Source organism: Rhinoraja longicauda, chromosome 12 (genome assembly GCF_053455715.1).
Source record: "Rhinoraja longicauda isolate Sanriku21f chromosome 12, sRhiLon1.1, whole genome shotgun sequence".
Classification (NCBI taxonomy): domain Eukaryota; kingdom Metazoa; phylum Chordata; class Chondrichthyes; order Rajiformes; family Arhynchobatidae; genus Rhinoraja; species Rhinoraja longicauda.
In genome coordinates, this window is record NC_135964.1 from 19,429,410 (window position 1) to 19,453,136 (window position 23,727).

Below are 23,727 nucleotides of genomic sequence, written 5' to 3' on the forward strand. Positions count from 1 at the left end.
CTGATTTCCTCGTTGCTAAACACTTTAATTCTCCTTCCCATTCCCACACAGACCATTCTGTCCTTGGTCTCCTCCATTGTCAGAGTGAGGCTAAACACAAATTGGAGGAGTAGCATCTCGTATTTTGCTTGGGCAGTTTACAGCCCATTGGTATGAATATTGATTTCTCTAACTTCAGGTAGCCCCGGCATTCCCTCCCTCCTCTCCCTCCCCCACCCAAATCGCACCAGCTTCTCGTGTTCACTTGACCAACAGCTTACAATGGCCTGTTTCCTTTATCATTGTTACTTTTTTTCATATCTCTCATTCATTGCTCTTTATCTCTCTACATCATCGTCTATCTCTCGTTTCCCTTATCCCTAACCAGTCTGAAGAAGGGTCTCGACCCGAAACGTCACCCATTCTTTCTCTCCAGAGATGCTGCCTGTCCCGTTGAGTTACTCCAGATTTTTGTGTCTGTCTTCGGTTTAAACCAGCATCTGCTATTCCTTACTATGCACACACATGTGTATATATATATATTAGTGTGTGTGTATGTGTATATATATATATATATATATATATATACACACACACCGACACAAGCCCACATACGTATACATTAAAAAAAACAAATAATAATAGTGCAATAATAGCCTTGTAGTTCAGAGCTTATTTGGAAGTTGAAGTGTTTAATAGCCTAATGGCTGTAGGGAAGAAGCTGTTCCTGAACCTGGATGTTACAGCTTTCAGGCTCTTGTACCTTCTTCCCAATGGCAGGAGTGAAATGAGTGTGTGGCCAGGGTGGTGTGGGTCTCTGATGATGCTAGCTGCCTTTTTGAGGCAGCGACTCCGGTAAATCCCTTCAATGGTGGGGAGGGCAGAGCCGGTGATGGACTGGGCACCGTTCACAACTTTTTGCAGTCGTCTTTGCCCCTGGGCATTTAATTTGCCAAACCAGGCCGTAATGCAAACAGTCAATACGTTCTCCACCGCACACCTGTAGAAGTTTAAGAGATTCCTCTCTGACATAGTGAATCTCTGCAATCTCCTCAGGAAATGGAGGTGTTGATGCGCTTGCTTTATAATTGCACCATTGTGCTGGGTCCAGGAAAGATCATCAGAAATATGCACACCCATGAAATTGAAGCTTTTGACTCTCCACCATCGTCCCGTCGATATAGACAGGATTGTGGATCCTCATCTTTCTTCCAAAGTCCACAGTCAGTCCATTAGTCTTACTGGCATTGAGTGCCAGGTTGTTGTGCTGGCACCATTTGGTCAGTCAATGGATCTCACTTCTATGCTCTGACTCCTCACCATCTGTAATTTGCCCAACAACAGTGGTGTTTCTGCCAGGCAAATTGACCTTTCGTGCATGGTCTTATTTTCTGCATTTTATATTCTTTCTGAAGAATTATTTCATCAACAAGATGATCAGACATTTCTCACCTTCTGTGATTCCTGCTGTGCCTCCCCCATTGCACTAAAACGTCTGACTAATTTTGAGCTGCAACTTGAACGAGATGACTTTTTAATATAGACTTTGGTAGATCAGTTCTGTTCGTAGTAGCTCAATTTCAGGTGCCAAATTTTTTAAATACAAGTAAACTTTAGAGTACTGCATTGTCAGAGTGAGGCTAAACGCAAATTGGAGGAACAGCGTCTCATGTTTTGCTTGGGCAGCTTGCAGCCCAGTGGTACGAATATTGATTTCTCTCACTTCAGGTAGCCCCGGCCTTCCCTCTATTCCTCCTCCACTCAAGTCGTACCAGCTTCTCATGTTCACCCTACAAACAGCTTACAATGGCCTGTTTCCTTTATCATCGTTACGTTTTTGCATATCTTTCATTCATTGTTCTTTATTTCTCCACGTCACCATCTATATCTCTCGTTTCCCTTATCCCTAACCAGTCTGAAGAAAGGTCTCGACCCAAAACGTCACCCATTCCTTCTCTCCGGAGATTCTGCCTGTCCCGCTGAGTTACTCCAGCTTTTTGTGTCTATCTTTAGACTTTAGAGATACAGTGTGGAAACAGGACCTTTGGCCAACCGAGTGTGGGAGAAAACCGGAGCACTCGGAGAGAACCCACGTGGTCACGGGGACAATGTACAAACTTCGTACAGGCAGCACTCGTAGTCAGGTTCAAACCCAAATCTCTGGCGCTATAAGGTAGCAACTCTACACAGTTCTTCACACAGAGAGTGGTGAGTCTGTGGAATTCTCTGCCACAGAAGGTAGTTGAGGCCAGTTCATTGGCTATATTTAAGAGGGAGTTAGATGTGGCCCTTTTTGCTAAAGGGATCAGGGGGTATGGAGAGAAGGCAGGTGCAGGCTACTGAGCTGAATGATCAGCCATGATCATATTGAATGGCGGTGCAGGCTCGAAGGGCCGAATGGCCTACTCCTGCACCTATTTTCTATGTTTCTACCGCTGCTCCACTGTGCCTCCACAGTTAGTTTTTTTGCAGGGGGACACAGCTGTCAGGTGAAACAATCGTGGGTGATTTTGTTTAAACTCCCATTCTGGCCTTGTGCATTATGATCACATAGAGCTCAAACTCTGGATTTTCTGGTTCTTCTGATTCTTGTGACTGTGCTCATGCCCATTGGAGAATTAATTATAATCTTCCACTTGCTTTCTCAATTCGTCGTGGTTTTGCAGAAGCAAAATATTTCTCAACAAGTTATGCATATGAAAATTCAGCTCTAGCATCACATAGCTCATTTAACTTTGTCTTTAGCACTATTATGATACTCTAAGTGGTCTCTGATTGCTCTGTCAAGATAATTACATAAATACAGGTTTAGCATTTTTCAGTTCTCCAGCTCTTATATTGTGTCATCATTGGGAACACATGTAATGCAAGTGGGTCTAAAATCTTTTTGTTTGCCATTTATTGTGTTTCTCAAACTCTGTTTTTGTAGCTCCTAAACTGCCACAAGAAATTCATGAGGATGCATTCAAAAGGCATTCATCTTCCCATTAATAATGTGGGATCCTTTCCCTGTTGTCCTTTGAACATTTAACATTCTGTGGGTTGGGAAAGATAACTTTATCGTAAGTTCTTGCAATGTGAGCAATGCCAAATTATTTTGTTCCACTCTGCATTGATTTGGATATAACCCAGTCTCAATGGGCAACAGCAACAAATTCACTCCAAATCTGTCCAAATCTCCAAATGGCACTGTTACTGTTGCGTTAATATTGCCATTTTGCGTAGATTGGCACTGAATTTATCATTGCTGACTTTCTGTATTTGGAATTGGGCATGTTGGTATGTTATCTAGTGACATCTTCTTGTCACTAGATAACAGTATCTCACTGCCGTTGGTGAGTTTTGCACTGGAGACCAGTGAGATCCATTCTGAATTCATGATGAGCCAGCCATGTCCAGCCATAGCAAGTTACTGCATTTGTTACACATTAACCCAAAAGGCAATAGAAGCAGGAGCCTTGCTCACATTTGGCAGTGGACTTGAAATGAATCAAATCCCTGAATATTGGACTCGGCAAGTTTAGTTCTGATTCAGGAAATGCTGTGCACTGAATAGCCTCTTTCTGTGAAGTAAAATGTTATGATTTTAGGGGAGAAGAGTTGGTTTAGTATCTGAGGAGAAGGAACCAATGATGATATCAATGAAATTTGAGTGGTCACTAATACATGGAAATCGGGAGTAAATCGAGTCCCTTGGAAATGTCTTGTGAGTTCAAGGGGTTCGTGAAAGGAGAGTTAAAGAGAATGAACAGTTCTGGTCAGTGTAACTTAGATGCCATTCGTGTAAATTAGAAGGGACCTTACCTGAAATGTCGCTTATCCGTGTCCTCCAGAGATGCAGCCTGCCCTGCTGAGTGACTCCAGCACTTTATGTCTCTGCAAGATTCCAGCATCTGCAATTCCTTGGGTGTCTTGTGTAAAATACTGGCCGTCAGTTTAGTTTGGCTGAATCGCCCCGGGAAGAATGGTTATTTATGCATGCAAAGTTAAAGTTTAACATGGGTTCTTCTGCATTAACATATCCTACTGTCTTTTCCTTTTTAGAACTCCCCAATCAACCAATGAGTTGGTGCAAAGTGGAGGCTGTGGTACTGAAACCTGATCACTTGACTGTGGTGAAGGATTTGCCCCCCCCTCCTCTCATCACAATGGCAATCAGCATGAAGACCGTGCAGAATTCCAGAACTCATCAGAATGAGGTAAACAGAGCTAGGGTTTTCCGCCTGACAAATCCTTCTGTCAGTCCCCAATTGTCAACTCTAACCGCTGAGAGTGTTGGCGCTTCAATAATAATAAACCCAAAGGCTCAATAAGAATCTTGTTTTTCAGATCAGTTCATCAAATAAAAATGACCCCAGAACGTTAATATTTTCAGTTGGTTTAGTTCTGGGCTAGTACTCAAAGCACGAATAGAAGGGTTTTTGTTCAGAAATGTTCAAGCATTGTACGGTCTCTTGTCAAATTCAGCAGGAAAAAACCCCAACCTGATTGTCATCACTAAATATTCACTACTGACTGATAGAGACTCTGATCAGACTGTTTTGTTATCAATCACTTCAATTTGTAAATTGTTTGCATCTGAGCAAATGGAGCTAAAGTCTCCATCTCAAGCTCAGCTGAATGAACTGCCAATTGCTTGTTGGGTGTTTGGATAACAAGTAAAACAACTTCATGGTGCTGAGATTTACATTTATCCAGCCTTGGATCGTCCCAAGTTGCTTCCAGCCTCACCCTAGTCGCTCCCTCTTCTCCCCTCTCTCCTCAGGCAAGAGGTATAGGAGTGTGAAAACACACACCTCCAGATTCAGGGACGGTTTCTTCCCAGCTGTTATCCGGCAATGGAACCATCCTATCAACAACTATAGAGCAGCCCTGACCAACCATCGACCTCATTGGAGACTGTTGGACTATCTTTAATTGGACTTTGTCTTGCACTAAATGTTATTCCCATTATCCTGTATCTGTACACTGTGGACGGCTCGATTGTAATCATGCATAGTCTTTCCGTTGACTGGATAGCACGCAACAGGAAAGGTTTTCACTGTATCTCGGTACGCAAGACAATAATCTAAACTAGTTAACAAATTGCCTCTGGATTGTAGTCCCTGGTGTAGAGTAGATATATGGCAGCTAATTTGTGGAGAAGCAAGGTCCCACAAACAATTGTGAAATTGACCTTTGACCCTCCTTTTGTGATGTTCATTGGGCTTTGCCTAAAGATCTTATAGAGGTGTATAAAATCACGAGAGAAATAGGTGGACGTGCAGTGTCACTTGCCCAGAGTAGGGGAATCGAGAGTCAAAGGGCATGGGTTTAAGGTGATTGGGGAAGTTGGGCCGAGGGGCCTGTTTCTACACTGTATGATTGTAAGACTCTAATGAGGAAAGGTTGGGCAGACTGCGTTGTATTCACTGGAGCGAGAGAAGTCTTGACTGAACCATTTAAAACCCTGACATGTCTTGACAGGTGGATGTGGAGAGGATGTTTCCTCTTCCAGGAGAATCTCGAAATAAGGGGTCATCCATGAAAGACAGGTGGAGTTTTTTCTCCCAATGTCTTTGTACCTCTTGTACAATGGTGGAAGCAGAATATTTTTGGGGCAGGGTGGGAGAGATTTCCACTTAGCCCCTTGAGAGGCAAGGGGGTGAAAGGTTATCAGCGGATTGCGTGAAGTTGACAGTTCGACTGTTCCTGCTTTAACTTGTGTGTTAGTATGGTGACATTTACACAATCTGGTCAATGCCATCTCTTTGGAATGGTTCTTGAAGTTTTTGCTTCCACATAAGGCTTCTTTGTAATCATTTAGCAGAAAGATTGCATGCTCTCAGTGCTGCGCCAAAGTGTTAGCCTTGTGTTTAGTTTAGAGATGCAGCATAGAATCAGGGTCTTCGACCCACAGACCAGCGATCACCCTGTACACTAGCACTATCCTACACACTAGGAATAATTTACAGAAGTCAATTAACCTAGAAACATGCACATCTTTGGAATGTGGGGGGGAAACCGGAGCACCTGGAGAAAACCCACATGGTCACTGGGAGAATGTACAAACTGTACAGACAGCACAGTTTGCCAGGATCAAACCTGGGTCTGGCACTGTAAGGCAGCAACTCCATTGTTGTGCCACTGCACCTTTTGTGCTGATGTCTCTGGAATGGGACAGGATCTTCTCACTCAGATGCAAGAATGGTACCATATTTCACTTAATGTTTATGTTGAAATGGCAAAGTTCCCTGGGTTAACAGAATATAATGAACACTCAGTGTGGATGCTTTGGGCAAGTGTTTGACGCTGATTCATTGGTAATGAAACCCTGCTTACGTTAATATCAGAATCTTCTTCAGACTGATGTTCTCTGTAATTTGTGTACTCATAAAAATAACAATGAATCACAGGCAGAACAAAGCAAGACGACTTTAGCTGTGATTTACAATGTATGCAATTTAAAGAAGTGCTTTCATGGTAAGCCTCCAGACAGAATCTATTTATCCATCTCCTTCTGTTGCAGATTGTGGCCTTGGCAGCTTTAGTTCATCACAAGTTTCCACTGGACAAAGCTGCACCCCAGCCTCCGTTCCAGGCTCACTTCTGTGGTGGGTATCTTCAAGGAAGTATTCAACGTAGACATGTGCTTTTGTATTATTTTATTGGAGGATAGGACTGCGAGGTGCATCAGTATTAAAAGCAGACCTAGTATCAAGGTTGGGCTTAAGTTGAGCCAGGCGCCATGTAATGAAGTCACTCTTGTACCGAGATATTTTTTAATGAAATGAGTTTGGTTAGTCGCGATCCATTTAATTATTCATCGGCATGGCAGTACCAGTAATTCATACCAATTGCACCTTTGCCAATGTTTTTTGAATGTAAAGACAGCTTTTGAAGTTTTGCTCTGGTGCAACCTACGCATAATGTTGACCCTAAGTGCAAAATTATAATTTCTTTCCACAATGCTCTTGTATTTATCGCATTTTGGGATGATTAGCGCACTATTTTATAAAGAGCCACAGTTGGAAGTTTACTTATTTTTGGATCTTTCACACTTGATATGTAGCTTGGCTTTGGGTGACAAGCAAGTAATGATAAAACCTTTCAATATTGGCATCTGGGCATTTAATGTTATCACCAGCTAGGCTGTCACTCCTTTGAGTTATGCTTATGCTAACATCTCCTGCAGCCTGGCCCAGTTGTCTCACTCAAGCATGCACTTCATTAAAAAACCAAACTGCAGGAGGAAGTTAGTGGGTCAGGCAGCATCCATGGAGGGAGATGGACAGCCGACTTGTCAGGTCCCAATCCAAACGGTTCACTGTCCGTTTCCTACCATGGATGCTGCCTGACCCACTGAGTTCCTCCAGCCATTTGCTTTTTGCTTAAAGATTCCAGCATCTGCAGTCTCTTGTCCTCATGGGTTTAATTAATTTTGTCTACTTTTTGAAATGCCCAATTCTGGAAGCTGGCCTTTGTCCCAGAGGACATCAGAATGTTATGAATGTCAGTGTCTTTGGGAGTGATGAGCTTGATCCATTGATGAGCAATGAGATTGATCCAAGATGGTGCCAACCCAGGCGACTCTTTGTGTGCTGGTCACAGAAGTGGATCTGCAATCACACATTACAATCGCTCAACTCTTTTAAATCCCTTTTAGTCTTGGGGGGAATAACATAATACTTGGCTTCTTCAGGAGGAGACAAACTAGGCAAACGGAGAACCTTTTTCTATCAAATTTTAATAGTACAAATTTAAATTGGTTCACGATGGGCAATTAAATAAATACATGTTTCGTAACAGCATTTGTGCAATGTGGAAGGGTCGATTATAATCACTTATTGTCTTTCTGCTGACTGGTTAGCATACAACTAAAGCTTTTCACTGCATCTCGGTACTTGTGACAATAAACTAAACTAAAGAAAACAAAAAAAAACTTGAATATGTACATCAGTAGAGAATGTGGTTCCTTGATTTTTCGTGTTTATTTGTTAACCATATTCTTAAGAAGGAACCCGACGCTGAAAATCTTGTTAAAACATTCATGCTTCCTCCCCTTCTAGCCATTTGCAAGCCCAGTGACTGCATTTTCCCTTATGATTTCCGGGAAGTGTTGACAAGGAAAGTGAGTGATTTTTGTTTTTCTTTCTGTCTGTATTGCTTTTGTAAAATTATTAAATGCCGTTTTATCCCAATTTTTGTACAGATTGTACTTTTATTCTCTAAGTTGTCTGCACGTTGAATATATTAACAGGATTTCAACTGGTCCAGAAAATTACCTTCAAATAAATTGATAGATCTACCTGACTAATTGACAAATGTGTGAAGCTGGAACAAAAAAATATGATCAAGGTTATCTTCTCTGAACTGCCGTTTGGGGAGTTGAGGTACATTGCCTTGTGGAATATTGGAAGGGTACCATTGGGTCCATTACCATCTGCACTGATTTAGATGAATAGATAGTAACTTATTAAGTTGAGCAAAATAAAAGTGTACCCATATCCAGTGTCCCCAGCGGAGTGTATGGGTCAGGGCCACTCACCTTCAGTGTTATAGCCCCCTGACACTTGCTCACATGGACTGCTGCTGAAATTCATCGGCTGATTGTTGTGTCTCGGTGGGAATAACATAATACTTGGCTTCTTCAGGAGGAGACAAACTAGGCAAACGGAGAACCTTTTTCTATCAAATTTTAATAGTACAATTTAATTTGGTTCACGATGGGCAATTGAATAAATAGATGTTTTGTATTAGTTTCTTACAAAAGAGGAGGCCATTTTGCTGGCTTTTACATATTGGTGAAGTAATTTTAAAAGAACAAATTAATACTTGCTTTAGGTGTTGTCAACATAATGTAAAGTGTTTTCCTTCTGTTATTTAATTAATTATGTCTGCTGGGTGTTTTTTGAGTTGGTTTTAAATGCTTTAGTCCTTCAGGTTTGACTTGCAAATTGTCATTTGTCAACCCTTCCGAATTTGGCGGAAAGTTTCCGCTTTCTTATTTCATTTCCGCCATTCCGATTTCACCTCACATTTTTCCGCAGAACAGTCGGTAATTTCAATTTGTCAATTTGGCCGTTAGAGGTTGTTAGGAGTTCCACGAGAAATCCCCCCTTCCCTGGCGTGCTTACTTTTATTTTGCCGAAAAGTTGCATTACGCACCATATTATGAATTTTAATGTAAAATTCTGAATTTGGACATCAAAATTATGAATTTATAAAATCAAATGTTGGAAGGTCTCATTTGTTTTCCCAACCATTTTGGGGCCCTTCTTCCCGACCCAAAACGTCCTTTTTCTCCAGCGACGCTGCCTGATCCACTGAGTTACTCCAGCACTTCGGTGTATACTAGCATCTGCAGTTCCTTTCTACGCAGGGAAAGTATATTGAGTGAGAATGCCTTGATGCGTAAGACCATATAACCATATAACAACTACAGCACGGAAACAGGCCCGTTCGGCCCTACCAGTCCACGCCGACCACTCTCTCTGACCTAGTCCCATCTACCTGCTCTCAGACCATAACCCTCCAATCCCCTCTTATCCATATACCTATCCAATTTACTCTTAAATAATAAAATCGAGCCTGCCTCCACCACTTCCACCGGAAGCTCATTCCACACAGCCACCACCCTCTGAGTAAAGAAGTTACCCCTCATGTTACCCCTAAACGTTTGTCCCTCAATTCTGAAGCTATGTCCCCTTCTTGGAATCTTCCCCACTCTCAAAGGGAAAAGCCTACCCACGTCAACTCTGTCCGTCCCTCTTAAAAATTAAAAAACCTATATCAAGTCCCCCCTCAACCTTCTACGCTCCAAAGAATAAAGACCCAACCTGTTCAACCTCTCTCTGTAGCTTAAGTGCTGAAACCCAGGCAACATTCTAGTAAATCTCCTCTGTACCCTCTCCATTTTGTCGACATCCTTCCTATAATTTGGCGACCAGAACTGCACACCATACTCCAGATTCGGCCTCACCAATGCCCTGTACAATTTTAACATTACATCCCAACTTCTATATTCGATGCTCTGATTTATAAAGGCAAGCATACCAAACGCCTTCTTCACCACCCTATCCACATGAGATTCCACCTTCAGGGAACAATGCACAGTTATTCCCAGATCCCTCTGTTCCACTGCATTCCTCAATTCCCTACCATTTACCCTGTACGTCCTATTTTGATTTGTCCTACCAAAATGCAGCACCTCACACTTATCAGCATTAAACTCCATCTGCCATCTTTCAGCCCACCCTTCCAAAAGGCCCAAATCTCTCTGTAGACTTTGAAACTCTACTTCATTATTAACTACACCACCTATCTTAGTATCATCTGCATATTTACTAATCCAATTTGCCACACCATCATCCAGATCATTAATGTAAATGACAAACAACAGTGGACCCAACACAGATCCTTGGGGTACTCCACTAGACACTGGCCTCCAACCTGACATACAATTGTCAACCATTACCCTCTGGCATCTCCCATTCAGCCATTGTTGAATCCATCTTGCTACCTCACTATTAATACCCAACGATTTAACCTTCTTAATCAACCTTCCATGTGGAACCTTGTCAAATGCCTTACTGAAGTCCATATAGACAACATCCACAGCCTTGCCCTTATCAATTTCCCTGGTAACCTCTTCAAAAAATTCAAGAAGATTAGTCAAACGTGACCTTCCAGGCACAAATCCATGTTGACTGTTTCTAATCAGGCCTTGTTTATCCAAATAATTATATATATTGTCCCTAAGTATCTTTTCCATTAATTTTCCCACCACAGACGTCAAACTAACAGGTCTATAATTGCTAGGTTTACTTTTAGAACCTTTTTTAAACAAAGGCACAACATGCGCAATGCGCCAATCTTCCGGCACCATCCCCGTTTCTAATGACGTTTGAAATATTTCCGTCATAGCCTCTGCTATTTCTGCACTAACTTCCCTCAATGTCCTAGGGAATATCCTATCTGGACCTGGAGACTTATCCACTTTTATATTTTTCAAAAGTGTCCGTACCTCCTCTTCTTTAATCCTCATAATTTCCATCACTACTCTACTTGTTTCGCTTACCTCACATAATTCAATATCCTTCTCCTCGGTGAATACCGAAGAAAAGAAATTGTTTAATATCTCCCCCATTTCTTCCGGCTCAGCACATAGCTGTCCACTCTGACTCTCTAATGGACCAATTTTATCCCTCGCTATCCTTTTTCTATTGACATATCTATAGAACCCCTTGGGGTTTACTTTTACATTACTTGCCAAAGCAGCCTCATATCTTTTTTTCGCTTTTCTAATTTCCTTCTTAAGATTCCTTTTACATTCTTTATATTCCTCAAGAACCTCATTTACTCCCTGCCGCTTATATTTATTGTATATCTCCCTCTTTTTCCGAACCATGTGTCCAATTTCCCTGGAAAACCACGGCTCTTTCAAATTATTATTCTTTCCTTTCCACCGAACAGGGACATAAAGACTGTACTCTCAAAATGTCACCTTTAAATATCCTCCATTTCTCTATTATATCCTTTTCATAAAACAAAATAGTCCCATTTCACTCCTTTTAAATCCTTTCTCATCTCCTCAAAATTAGCCTTTCTCCAATCCAAAATCTCAACCCTTGGTCCAGATTTGACCTTCTCCATAATTATATTGAAACTAATGGCATTGTGATCACTAGACCCAAAGTGCTCCTCAACACATACCTCCGACACCTGACCCGTCTCATTTCCCAACAGGAGGTCCAACACTGCCCCTTCTCTGGTCGGTACCTCTACGTATTGCTGCAAAAAACTATCCTGCACACATTTTACAAACTCCAAACCATCCAGTCCTTGAACAGAATGTGATTCACAGTCTATGTACGGAAAATTGAAATCACCCACAATCACTACTCTGTGCTTACTACTAATATCTGCTATCTCCTTACATATATGCTCTTCCAATTCTCGTTCCCTATTTGGCCGTCTATAATACACCCCTATAAGTGTTGCTAAACCTTTCTCATTTCTGAGTTCCACCCAAACAGCCTCCCTAATCGAGCCTTCTAGTCTGTCCTGCCAAAGCACTGCTGTGATATCCTCCCTGACAAGCAATGCAACACCCCCACCTCTTGTCCCTCCGATTCTATCACATCTGAAACAATGAAATCCTGGAATATTTAATTGCCAATCGCAACCCTCCTGCAACCATGTTTCACTGATCGCCACAACATCATACTTCCAGATGTCAATCCAGGCTCTAAGCTCATCCACCTTTCTTACAATGCTCCTAGCATTAAAATATACACATTTAAAGGACCCATCATTTCTTATTCTCAGTTTATTTCTTTTCACTTCTTTCTCTTCTACATATTGGGTCTGAGACTTGGCCCCAAAAAACATTTATATTCCATCCGGTAATGGGGTTCAATCCAACAGTGGAACTGTATGAATATCCGAGGGAAGGGTAGGGAGGGGCTTTTGGATGGGTCTTGCTCAGCTTCACCATGGGGCGTGTTCAGCTTTCATTCAAATTTTGCATTGATAGCAAGTGGCTTTGCAAAAAGGTTTTGGGGCGTGACTCCACACCCAATACAATTTGACTGTAATTCTGCGTTTCATGAACAGTTTGAACTTCTCCCAGGCAAATTATTTTCAGAACATTATTGGGAAAAAGGTTTTAAAAGTGCAGGAAAAAAATCAATGATGCTGGGTCAAAATGGCCATGAAGACACATTATTGGATGGTTTTGTGATGAATTTTGTGTTGCGCTGACGACTAATCAGGATAAGATCCATTTTAATTTACAAAGCATAATGTAAAAATATTTTAGCAAATATTTGCCTTGAATTATGGTGGCCAATTATTTTGGCAGCTGCACCATTTTCTCCCTATTTGTTAATAAAATGGCTAATTTAGCTGTTTTCATAACCCAATATCACATGGCAGACATGCCATGTTGTATTTAAAGAAAAAGTGAAATATTGTTACTCTTGGTCATCAATTTTACTGTTTTTTAAATGTGGTGAATAATACTATAAACAAACTAAAAGGAAAGATGAGTGTCTTGAGCTGTGGGTCTTTTGGATAGGTTTGCTAAATATATTCTCAAAAGTCAAGATGAAACTTCGAAGGTTTTTGCAAGCTGGGAGTCTGATCATAGATTTAAAAGGTGAATGCACTGGAAGCATGACGATAACAATCTCAAAACGAATGTGTTGGCAGCACCCAGCTGATCAGAAAAGAACCATGAACAACATTGTAATGCTTCAAGTTTTGACATTGCCATCTGAAAGTCCACACAGAGATGTTAACTTGCTTGTGCCCTCTACTGTCTGAAACGATTGCAGCAGATAATGTAGTCCCTCATCCTTAAAGTGCAATGGACATTCTACAGTATTGTGACCTGGTTTTAAAGTTATTTTTACAGTGCCCTCCATAATGTTTGGGACAAAGACCCAACATTTATTTATTTGCTCTGTACTCCATAATTTGAGATTTGTAATAGAAAAAAAATCACATATGGTTAAAGTGCACATTGTCAGATTTTATTAAAGGGTATTTTTATACATTTTGGTTTCACCTTGTAGAAATTACAGCTGTGTTTATACATCATCCCTCCATTTCAGGGCACCATAATGTTTGGGACACATGGCTTCACAGGTGTCTGTAATTGTTCAGGTGTGTTTAAATGCCTTCTTAATGCAGGTATAAGAAAGCTCTCAGCACTTAGTCTTTCCTCCAGTCTTTTCATCGCCTTTGGAAACTATTATTGCTGTTTTTCAACTTGAGGACCAAAGTTGTGCCAATGAAAATCAAAGAAGCCATTATGAGGCTGAGAAACAAGAATAAAACTGTTAGAGATATCAGCCAAACATTAGGCTTACCAAAATCAACTGTTTGGAACTTCATTAAGAATAAAGAGAGCACTGGTGAGCTTACTAATTGCAAAGGGACTGGCAGGCCAAGGAAGACCTCCACAGCTGATGACAGAAGAATTCTCTCTATAATAAAGTAAAATCCCCAAACACCTGTCTGACAGATCAGAAACACTTTTCAGGAGTCAGGTGTGGATTTGTCAATAACCACTGTCTGCAGAAGACTTCATGAACAGAAATACAGAGGGTACACTGCAAGATGCAAACCACTGGTTAGACGCAAAAGTCGGATAGCCAGGTAACAGTTTGCCAAGAAGTACTTAAAAGAGCAACCACAGTTCTGGAATAAGGTCTTGTGGACAGATGAGACAAAGATTAACTTATATCAGAGTGATGACAAGAACAAAACCTGGAGGGAAGGAACTGCCCAAGATCCAAAGCATACCACCTCACCTGTGAAACACGGTGGTGGGGGTGTTATGGCCTGGGCATGTATGGCTGCTGAAGGTACTGGCTAACTTATCTTCATTGATGATACAACTGCTGATGGTAGTAGCATAATGAATTCTGAAGTGTATAGACACATCCTATCTGCTCAAGTTCAAACAAATGCCTCAAAACTCATTGGCCGGCGGTTCATTCCACAGCAAGACAATGATCCCCCAAACATACTGTTAAAGCAGCAAAGGAGTTTTTCAAAGCTAAAAAATGGTCAATTCTTGAGTGGCCAAGTCAATCACCCGATCTGAACCCAATTGAGCATACCTTTTATATGCTGAAGAGAAAACTGAAGGGGACCAGCCCCCAAAACAAGCATAAGCTAAAGATGGCTGCAATACAGGCCTGGCAGAGCATCACCAGAGAAGACACCCAGCAACTGGTGATGTCCATGAATCGCAGACCAAGCAGTCATTGCATGCAAAGGATATGCAACAAAATATGAAACATGAATTTCATTTACATGACATTGCTGTGTCCCAAACATTATGGTTCCCTGAAATTGGGGGGACTATGTATAAACACTGCTGCAATTTTCACATGGTGAAACCAAAATGTGTAAAAATGGCCATTATTAAAATCTGACAATGTGCACTTTAACCGCATGTGATTTTTTTTCTCTTACAAATGTCTAATTGTGGAGTACAGAGGCAAATAAATAAATGATGGGTCTTTGTCCCAAACATTATGGAGGGCACTATATGTGCCTGGTGACAAAATTAGTTGAGGTATTTAATTTCTGCTTTAATTTTAAAAGTGACTTAACCTTCTTGTTAGCTTGATTTTACTTTGTACTGACGGTAATAACATTCAGAAGCTTGATATTTAGCCCCCACTTCTAAAATGGCTGATCCGTCAGCCCTGTCAAATAAATAAATTTCAGCTCTTCTGAATAAGTATATACTTCCTATTGAAAAACTCGGGCTAATTAACAATAGCATATGTAATTGTTAAAAATATTTGAAATACTTTACGGAGTAGAAATGTTTTTTTAAGAAAACCGATGTATGCTGGCTGCATCAAAAGTAACAGTGAACAACAATCAGAAAACCTTAAACTGCCTGCATTCCAAGTGATCGCTTGGTCTCTCAAAGTAGACCTCCTTCATTTCAGCTGAACGTTTAGCAATGACCCAGTGTCAGCATGGAGAGGGTGCGTTAACTTGCTTGTTTAAATTCTAGACAAAAAGCAGTTGTGCTTTAATTAAAACCTTTGAGTTGATTTATGTTTTGGTTCCAGAATGCCAAAGTTGAGATTGCTGCTACTGAGAGGACTCTGTTGGGCTTTTTCCTGGCAAAGATTCACAAGATTGACCCTGATGTCCTTGTGGTGAGTCGAAAATTTTAAGTACTATTGTCTAATGTCGACCCAAGAGATCATGAATAATAAAGTTCACAGCTACCAGTGAAAAGTGTGGTCACCACCGTGGATATTTAATTACAGAAATGCTGAAGGTTTTGTATCTATTTACCACTGTACTGACGTGGCACAAATCATCCCCAATTTCTGGAGTGCTGCCTTTTCAGAATGTCTGTGTCCAAGTATATCCAGGCCAAACAAGTTTAATTGGATTTGCTTCTGAGTTTTTTGAACTTCATGTTAATGTCTAACTTTCTTTGGAATGGTTATAAAAATTTTTTTGAGGTTGCTTCTGATTATTTATTATGTTCTTAATTTATCAAAATTATTTCTGTAACTTGAGAACAACGTGACCCACTTGTTGATTAAAATATTTAGCAATAATTGACCAAATAAAATCACCCAAATTACTATGTTTGGTAATATGGGAAATGAGTAGGCATGGTGTGCAGATGTGAGGGTTATTTGGGTGCACGATTTTCATAGTGAATGCTGTCATTGATGGCGTCTTAATGGCTTAGAAAAGAGATTTGCAGAAGATGGAAAAACAACTTCAGTTCATGGAGCCAAGACTGTGGCGGACATGCAAGTGTGGAAAGTAAAGTATAGATAATTAACTATAAAGTTAGCTCGGGTTAATATAAATGTAAACACAATGCTGGAGTAACTCAAGGTCATGCAGCATCAATGGAGGGCATGGATAGGCGACATTATTTGACAGTTATTTATTATAAAGGCCACGTGGTCACATGGAGAATGTACAAACTTTGTACAGACAGCCCCCGAGGTCAGGATTGAACCCGGATTTCTGGCACTAATGTAAGGCAGCAGCTCTACTGCTGCGCCACTGTGCCGCACAATAGTCCCATGAGTGACCAAAACTAATCACAACAATAAAGCCATGCCCTGACTTCGGCAGGTGTCAAAGCACAAGGCATTGAATGTTTCAGGATGTCTTTGATATTCTGCACTATTGACAGCTTTTAAGGAGGATGTAACCAGGAAAATTGACAGGGGAGAGCCGGTGGATGTGGTGTACCTTGACTTACAGAAAGCATTTGACAAGGTTCCACATAGGAGATTAGTGGGCAAAATTAGAGCACATGGTATTGGAGGTAGGGTACTGACATGGATAGAAAATTGGTTGACAGACAGAAAGCAAAGAGTGGGGATAAATGGGTCCCTTTCAGAATGGCAGGCAGTAACTAGTGGGGTACCGCAAGGCTCGGTGCTGGGACCGCAGCTATTTACAATATACATTAATGACTTGGATGAAGGGATTAAAAGTACCATTAGCAAATTTGCAGATGATACAAAGCTGGGTGGTAGTGTGAACTGTGAGGAAGATGCTATGAGGTTGCAGGGTGACTTGAACAGGTTCTGTGAGTGGGCGGATGCATGGCAGATGCAGTTTAATGTGGATAAGTGTGAAGTTATCCACTTTCATGGTAAGAATAGGAAGGCAGAGTATTATCTGAATGGTGTCAAGTTAGGAACAGGGGACGTACAACGAGATCTGGGTGTCCTAGTGCATCAGTCACTGAAAGGAAGCATGCAGGTACAGCAGGCAGTGAAGAAAGCCAATTGAATGTTGGCCTTCATAACAAGAGGAGTTGAGTATAGGAGAAAAGAGGTCCTTCTGCAGTTGTACAGGGCCCTAGTGAGACCGCACCTGGAGTACTGTGTGCAGTTTTGGTCTCCAAATTTGAGGAAGGATATCCTTGCTATTGAGGGCGTGCAGTGTAGGTTTACTAGGTTAATTCCTGGAATGGCGGGACTATCATATGTTGAAAGACTGGAGCGCCTAGGCTTGTATACACTGGAATTTAGAAGGATGAGAGGAGATCTTATCGAAACGTATAAGATTATTAAGGGGTTGGACACGTTAGAGGCAGGAAACATGTTCCCAATGTTGGGGGAGTCCAGAACAAAGGGCCACAGTTTAAGAATGAGGGGTAGGCCATTTAGAACTGAGATGAGGAAAAACGTTTTCAGTCAAAGAGTTGTGAATCTGTGGAATTCTCTGCCTCAGAAGGCAGTGGAGGCCAATTCTCTGAATGCATTCAAGAGAGAGCTGGATAGCGGAGTCAGGGGGTAGGGGGAGAAGGCAGGAATGGGGTACTGATTGAGAATGATCAGCCATGATCACATTGAATGGCGGTGCTGGCTCGAAGGGCCGAATGACCTCCTCCTGCACCTATTGTCTAAAACTCTTAATTTTAAAAGATTTCCAAATTAAAAACGTGCAAGTAAACTGAATGTAAAAAGTTGCTCCATACCCATGCAGCCATTCTTCTTTATTGACATTAATGGAGCTGCTGCAACAGACAGTGCCCACTCATAAGCACAAATGGAAAAATAAACTCCATGAACTGAATCTAAAATAAAAAGAGCCGATACTGGAAACACTCAGCGTGACAAGCTGCATCTGTGGGTAAAGAAACACGATTCATCAGAACTGGGAAGGAAACAAAAGAAGTTTATTAAGTTGGTTAGAGGACAGAAGATTGCTGTTTGGCTTTAAACCACTTGCAGACATCCCCTCCACTCTCCATGCAGCTTAACAAGCTTCTGTCTCTTATAGACACAATGTGCTGGAGTAAGTAAGTTAGTCAGCATCTCTGGAGAAAAAGGGTGATGTTTCGGGACCCTTTTCAGTCTGAAGAAGGGTCCCGACCCAAAACGTCACCATCTTTTCTCTCCGGAGATGCTGCCTGACCCGCTGAGTTACTCCAGCACTTTGTGTCTATCTATCTTTGGTTTAAACTAGCATCTGCTGTTCTTTGTTTCTATATATCCTGTCACTTCTTCAGTTCAGAACTTAAATGTTGACCCTGTTTTTTTTTCCAATTTACATGGCCTGACCAGCTGAGTATTTACAGCATTTTCTGTTTTTATTTTAGACCACACATAAGCATTGAGGAATTGCAGATAATTGCACTCCACTGCTTCACGCTGAAGTGCCCTGGAGTACAGCCTTCTGTGTTTTAGTGGGAGGTCCAATCTTATGATACTTCAGCAGCGAACTGCCAGCATTTCTTTGGAAAATCTTGGTTATTGGCTTGTTGTTGAGTGAATGTTATTATTAAATGTCTGTCCTTACTTTCAGGGCCATGATATTTATGGATTTGATCTTGACGTCCTGCTACAAAGAATTAATGCCTGCAAAGTTCCTCACTGGTCAAAGATTGGCCGCTTGAGGAGATCTGCTATGCCTAAACTTGGGGTAAGGCATATCTGGCTTTCTCCGAATGAGAAATTCACAATCTGCCAGAGAGCGACAATAAAATAAATGAAGTTATAGTTATGTTTAAACAGCAATGTGCACAAGTAATGGAAGTAGATTGCCGCATATATTGGTAAAAATGCTTTTAACCCAGTATCATTATGCACTTGATATATGCTAACAGACTAAATAATGGAATGCCATTACCACTCTAATGGAAACCCACACAATATGTGACCTGGGAATGCTAAGTATTATCCCACATGCAAAGTGAAGGAGAAAACACTTGTCATCATAGCTACATTTAAAAAAAACATAAATTAGCAATCTGTACAATGACACCCTTAATGCTAAGTTGTGAGAATAAGTATTGCTAATGTTATAAAAATTGTTCAGTGGGGCTTGGTGTGATGTTCTCGCAGTAACCTTTAAAATGCTGGGTTTTTTAAAAAGTTAATTTCAGTTACTGGAGAGGATTTACTACCTTAATAAAGGTGTCCACATCATTGTGATATTACTATTCATTAAATTGGATGCTTGTAAATAATTCATTGGAATTCCTTTTTAAACATTTATCAGGTGAATTAATCAAACAAATTACGTTGTAGTAGTGAGGGGCTAGGTTATTCTTGAAGCTAGGAGGACAGCACGGAAGCACAGCTGGTAAGAGCTGCTGCCTCACAGCGCCAGAGACCTAAGTTCAGTCCTGACTTCGGGTGCTGTCTATGTGGAGTTTGCATGTTCTCCCCCAGCCCACGTGGGTTTCCTCTGGGGACTCCAGATTCCCCTCGCATTACAAAGGCGTGCGAGTTTGTAGATTCATTGGATTCTGTAAATTGGCCTTCCACAATTCAAAGATGTGCAGGTATGTAGGTTAATTGGCCACTGTAAAAATTGCTCCCCAGTGTGCAGGGAGTAGATGAGAAAGTGGAATAATATAGACCTAGTGTGAACAGTTGATCGATGATCTGCCTGGACTCGCATCGGCCTACCACATCTCCAAACTAAACTAAACTCTGCATCTGCTCATTCAGCTGCATCCACAGTGAATTGTAGGAGGGCGCATTTTAATGTAGTCTCTGTCTAATTATTGTGGTTGTAATATTTGGGTTATGGTCATTTAGAAGTTAGCTTACTGAATTTAGCCTGAGTTCAGGACCATTGAAGCAGTTTGAATCCCACCATGGGAGCTGGATAATTTAAATTTAGGTCATTTTGATTTTTTTTTTTTTAAAAGGCGAGTCATTGGGTTATCAAAGAGAAATTATTTGGTTTATTAAAATACTTGAGGGAAGGCAAGCTGACATCATAACCCAACCTGAGTCGAGAGTCCAGTTGACTCTTAACTGCTTTGTAAAGTTTAGGAATGGACAATAAAAGCTTTAACCCCCTCCATTTATTTCTCAAGAAGGAGCCGAGCTTCTTTTTGCAGGTGATCCCACAGTGCCAAATTACTTAAAATAGGCAGCACTGAAACCAGCCAGAGGGGGTGTTCAACTTCCACACAGACCAGTTCTTAGATTTTCTGCTGAAATTCCTCGTCCCTTTTCTTGCATACTAATTCATTTTCTTTTTGAAAGGCAATTAGCTACTTGTTCCAACTACTGCCCTCTGGGCATCTTTACATCGGCGAAACCAAGCGCAGGCTCGGCAATCGCTTTGCTCAGCACCCTCGCTCAGTCCGCCTTAACCAACCTGATCTCCCGGTGGCTGAGCACTTCAACTCCCCCTCCCATTCCCAGTCTGACCTTTCTGTCATGGGCCTCCTCCAGTGCCGCCATAGTGAGACCCACCGGAAATTGGAGGAACAGCACCTCATATTTCGCCTGGGCAGCTTGCAGCCCAGTGGTATGAACATTGACTTCTCCAACTTTAGATAGTTCTCTGTCCCTCTCTTCCCCTCCCCCTTCCCAGATCTCCCACTGTCTTCCTGTCTCCACCTATATCCTTCCTTTGTCCTGCCCCCCTGACATCAGTCTGAAGAAGGGTCTCGACCCGAAACGTCACCCATTCCTTCTCCTGAGATGCTGCCTGACCTGCTGAGTTACTCCAGCATTTTGTGAATAAATACCTTCGATTTGTACCAGCATCTGCAGTTATTTTCTTACACTGCCCTCTGGTGATGAGTTATACATTCCAACCACTGAGTGAAGACACTTCCTTTCATTTCCCTTCATTGTATTTATTAGTGATTCCCTTGTATTTATGCTCTCTAGATTTTGATTCTCCCACAAGTAAAAACAATCTTAATTTTTCCATAGACACTCTTGGTATTTTACCTTTCCAAAGAAAATTTCTCACAATTTTATTCAATTCTTGAAAAAAATTATTTGGTAAAGGTATAGGCAGTGTTTGGAATAAATACTGTAACCTCGGAAAAATATTCATCTTAATACAGTTCACTCTCCCTAGCAATGTAATTGGAAGATTCATCCATTTCTTCAAGTCCTCCTCAATTTTTTTAATTAGTGGTTTATAATTTAGTTTATACAGATTATTTAACTTATCTACTTTAACCCCTAAGTACTTCATGCCTTCTTTTTGCCATTTAAACTGACTTTCTCTTTCACATTGATCATAATTACCTTCAGAAAGAGGCATTATTTCAGTTTTATCTTTATTAATTTTATATCCTGATACTTTCCCATATTCTTCCAGTCTGAAATATAATTTTCTTAAGGATTCCAATGGTCTAGTAAGACAAATTAAAACATCATCTGCAAATAAAGTAATTTTGTGATTTTCCTGATTAACTTTAAATCCTTCAATGTCTAAATCTGATCTTATTAGCTCTGCCAGAGGTTCAATGGCCAATACAAATAAAGCCGGTGACAAGGGACATCCCTGTCTACTAGATCTTTCCAAATTAAATGATTGAGAAGATTGGCCATTTGTCACCACTTTGGCTTTAGGTTGTTGAAACGCTTTTTGCTGCTTCTTCCAGCTCTTCTATGACCTTATCATATAGTGCCCTCCATAATGTTTGGGACGAAGACCCATCGTTTATATATTTGTCTCTGTACTCCACAATTTGAGATTTGTAATTTTAAAAAAACCACATGTGGTTAAAGTGCACATTGTCGGATTTTATTAAAGGGTGTTTTTACACATTTTCATTTCACCATGTTATCAATTACAGCTTTGTCCCAAACATTATGGAGGGCTCTGTCATTTGGTAGTCTTGTGCAGCCTAATAAAGTGCCATTGAATTATTATATTTGGTAGTCTTGTGCAGTGCATGTTTGTGTCTTTACATAACTTAATCTAATGTAGTTTTAACATAATTTAATTCAAGGTATATGTAATTCTAAAGTAACCAAGTTATGTTAAACTACATTAAATCAAGTTATGAAAATAAAGTGTGCGCATTATTGTCATGTTCTATTGTTTTGCCAACGTCCAGTGTTGCCCTTCATGATTGTCTTGCCTTCGTCCTCAACTCCCTTGGCTGTTCTATGCAATTCACTGAGGTGTAAGTGATGTCTAACTACATGACGTCCTACTTTTGTCCATTTAACTGACCTCGGTGGTAAATTTCTTGTGTCCCCGTGTATTAAGCTGCATTCTTCCTTAACGTTGACCACAGTCTCCCAGTGGTCAGGAAGGCTGACAGTACAAAGTCACATTAAATGTGACAGCACCTGCAGTAAAGATGGAGCCCGGGTCTCTGGTGCTGTATGGCTGCAACTCCACCGCTGCGCCACTGGCCTTCCCTTTTAGCTTAGTTTAGTTTAGAGATACAACGCGGAAGCGGCCCCTTCGGCTCACCGAGTCCGCACCGACCAGTGACCCCCCCCCCCCCCCCGCACATTAACGCTATCCTATGCACGCTAGGGACAATTTACACTTATACCAAGTCAATTAACCGACAAACCTGTACGTCTTTGGAGTATGGGAGGAAACTGTAGATCTCGGAGAAAACCCACGTGGTCACGGGGTGAACGTCCACACTCTGTATAGACAGCACCCGTAGTCGGGGTGGAATCCGGGCCTCCAGTGCTGCAAGCGCTGTAAGGCAGCAACTCTCTGGCTGCGCCACCGTGCCGCCTCTTATTGACGTAATGCAGCAGAAAAGTACCAACCTACATATTAACTGGCTCAGATCATCCGCGCTTCCCCTTTTGCAGATGTGATCTTTCTCTCAATTATTCAACTTATCATCGCTTTCTTATTGAAGGGCCGTGGAGGGTTTGCAGAGAAGAATGCTGCTTGCGGCAGGCTGATATGTGACGTTGAAATTTCCGCTAAAGAGTTGATCCGGTGCAAGAGCTACAGTTTAACTGAACTTGTCCACCAGATCCTCAAAACAGAGAGGGATGTTATTCCAGCTGAAAATATTCGAGATTTTTACAGGTGAGCGAAGGTTGAAGGATTTCTCACAGCTTTTTAAAAATCAGATTAGTTTATTCTGATATGACGGGATACAGTGAATTTGCTTGAAGCTCACAGATTGAACTGTGTACAGTAATAGTAGTTGCAACAATAAATGCGATAACAAATGTAAGACTGGAATGGTGCAAGGTTGGTAATGCAATCGAAAGTAGTGCAAAAACAAGTGCCAATGAGTAACGATGAAGAGATCAAATCAAAGAGTTATGAATAAGAGTTTTTTTTGTTTGCAAGTGAAATTATGATGTTATTCTGCAAATCATCTCATTGAGTCAAGGGCAGAAGGTAAAGTATTGGAGCTCAATGTTATATTCAGGCATGTGAGGTTTCAAGATTCAAGATATCTTTATTTGTCATCCAAAAAACAGTCTTTTTGGACGAAATTGAGTCGCCCACAGTCCAATAATAAAAGCAGTAAAACAAGCAAAT

The 23,727-nt window shown here is 41.1% G+C and overlaps 1 protein-coding gene across 1 annotated transcript in view; it reads left to right on the top strand.

Moving 5' to 3' along the window:
- pola1 (polymerase (DNA directed), alpha 1) overlaps nucleotides 1–23,727 on the top strand; it is a 230,735-nt gene that overhangs the window by 25,069 nt on the left and 181,939 nt on the right. The window contains exons 15-20 of the mRNA XM_078409144.1: nucleotides 4,024–4,178; nucleotides 6,488–6,572; nucleotides 8,028–8,089; nucleotides 15,564–15,653; nucleotides 18,793–18,909; nucleotides 23,087–23,262. Of these exons, the coding sequence (XP_078265270.1) occupies nucleotides 4,024–4,178; nucleotides 6,488–6,572; nucleotides 8,028–8,089; nucleotides 15,564–15,653; nucleotides 18,793–18,909; nucleotides 23,087–23,262 (685 nt within the window). The remainder of the gene's footprint in view (nucleotides 1–4,023; nucleotides 4,179–6,487; nucleotides 6,573–8,027; nucleotides 8,090–15,563; nucleotides 15,654–18,792; nucleotides 18,910–23,086; nucleotides 23,263–23,727) is intronic.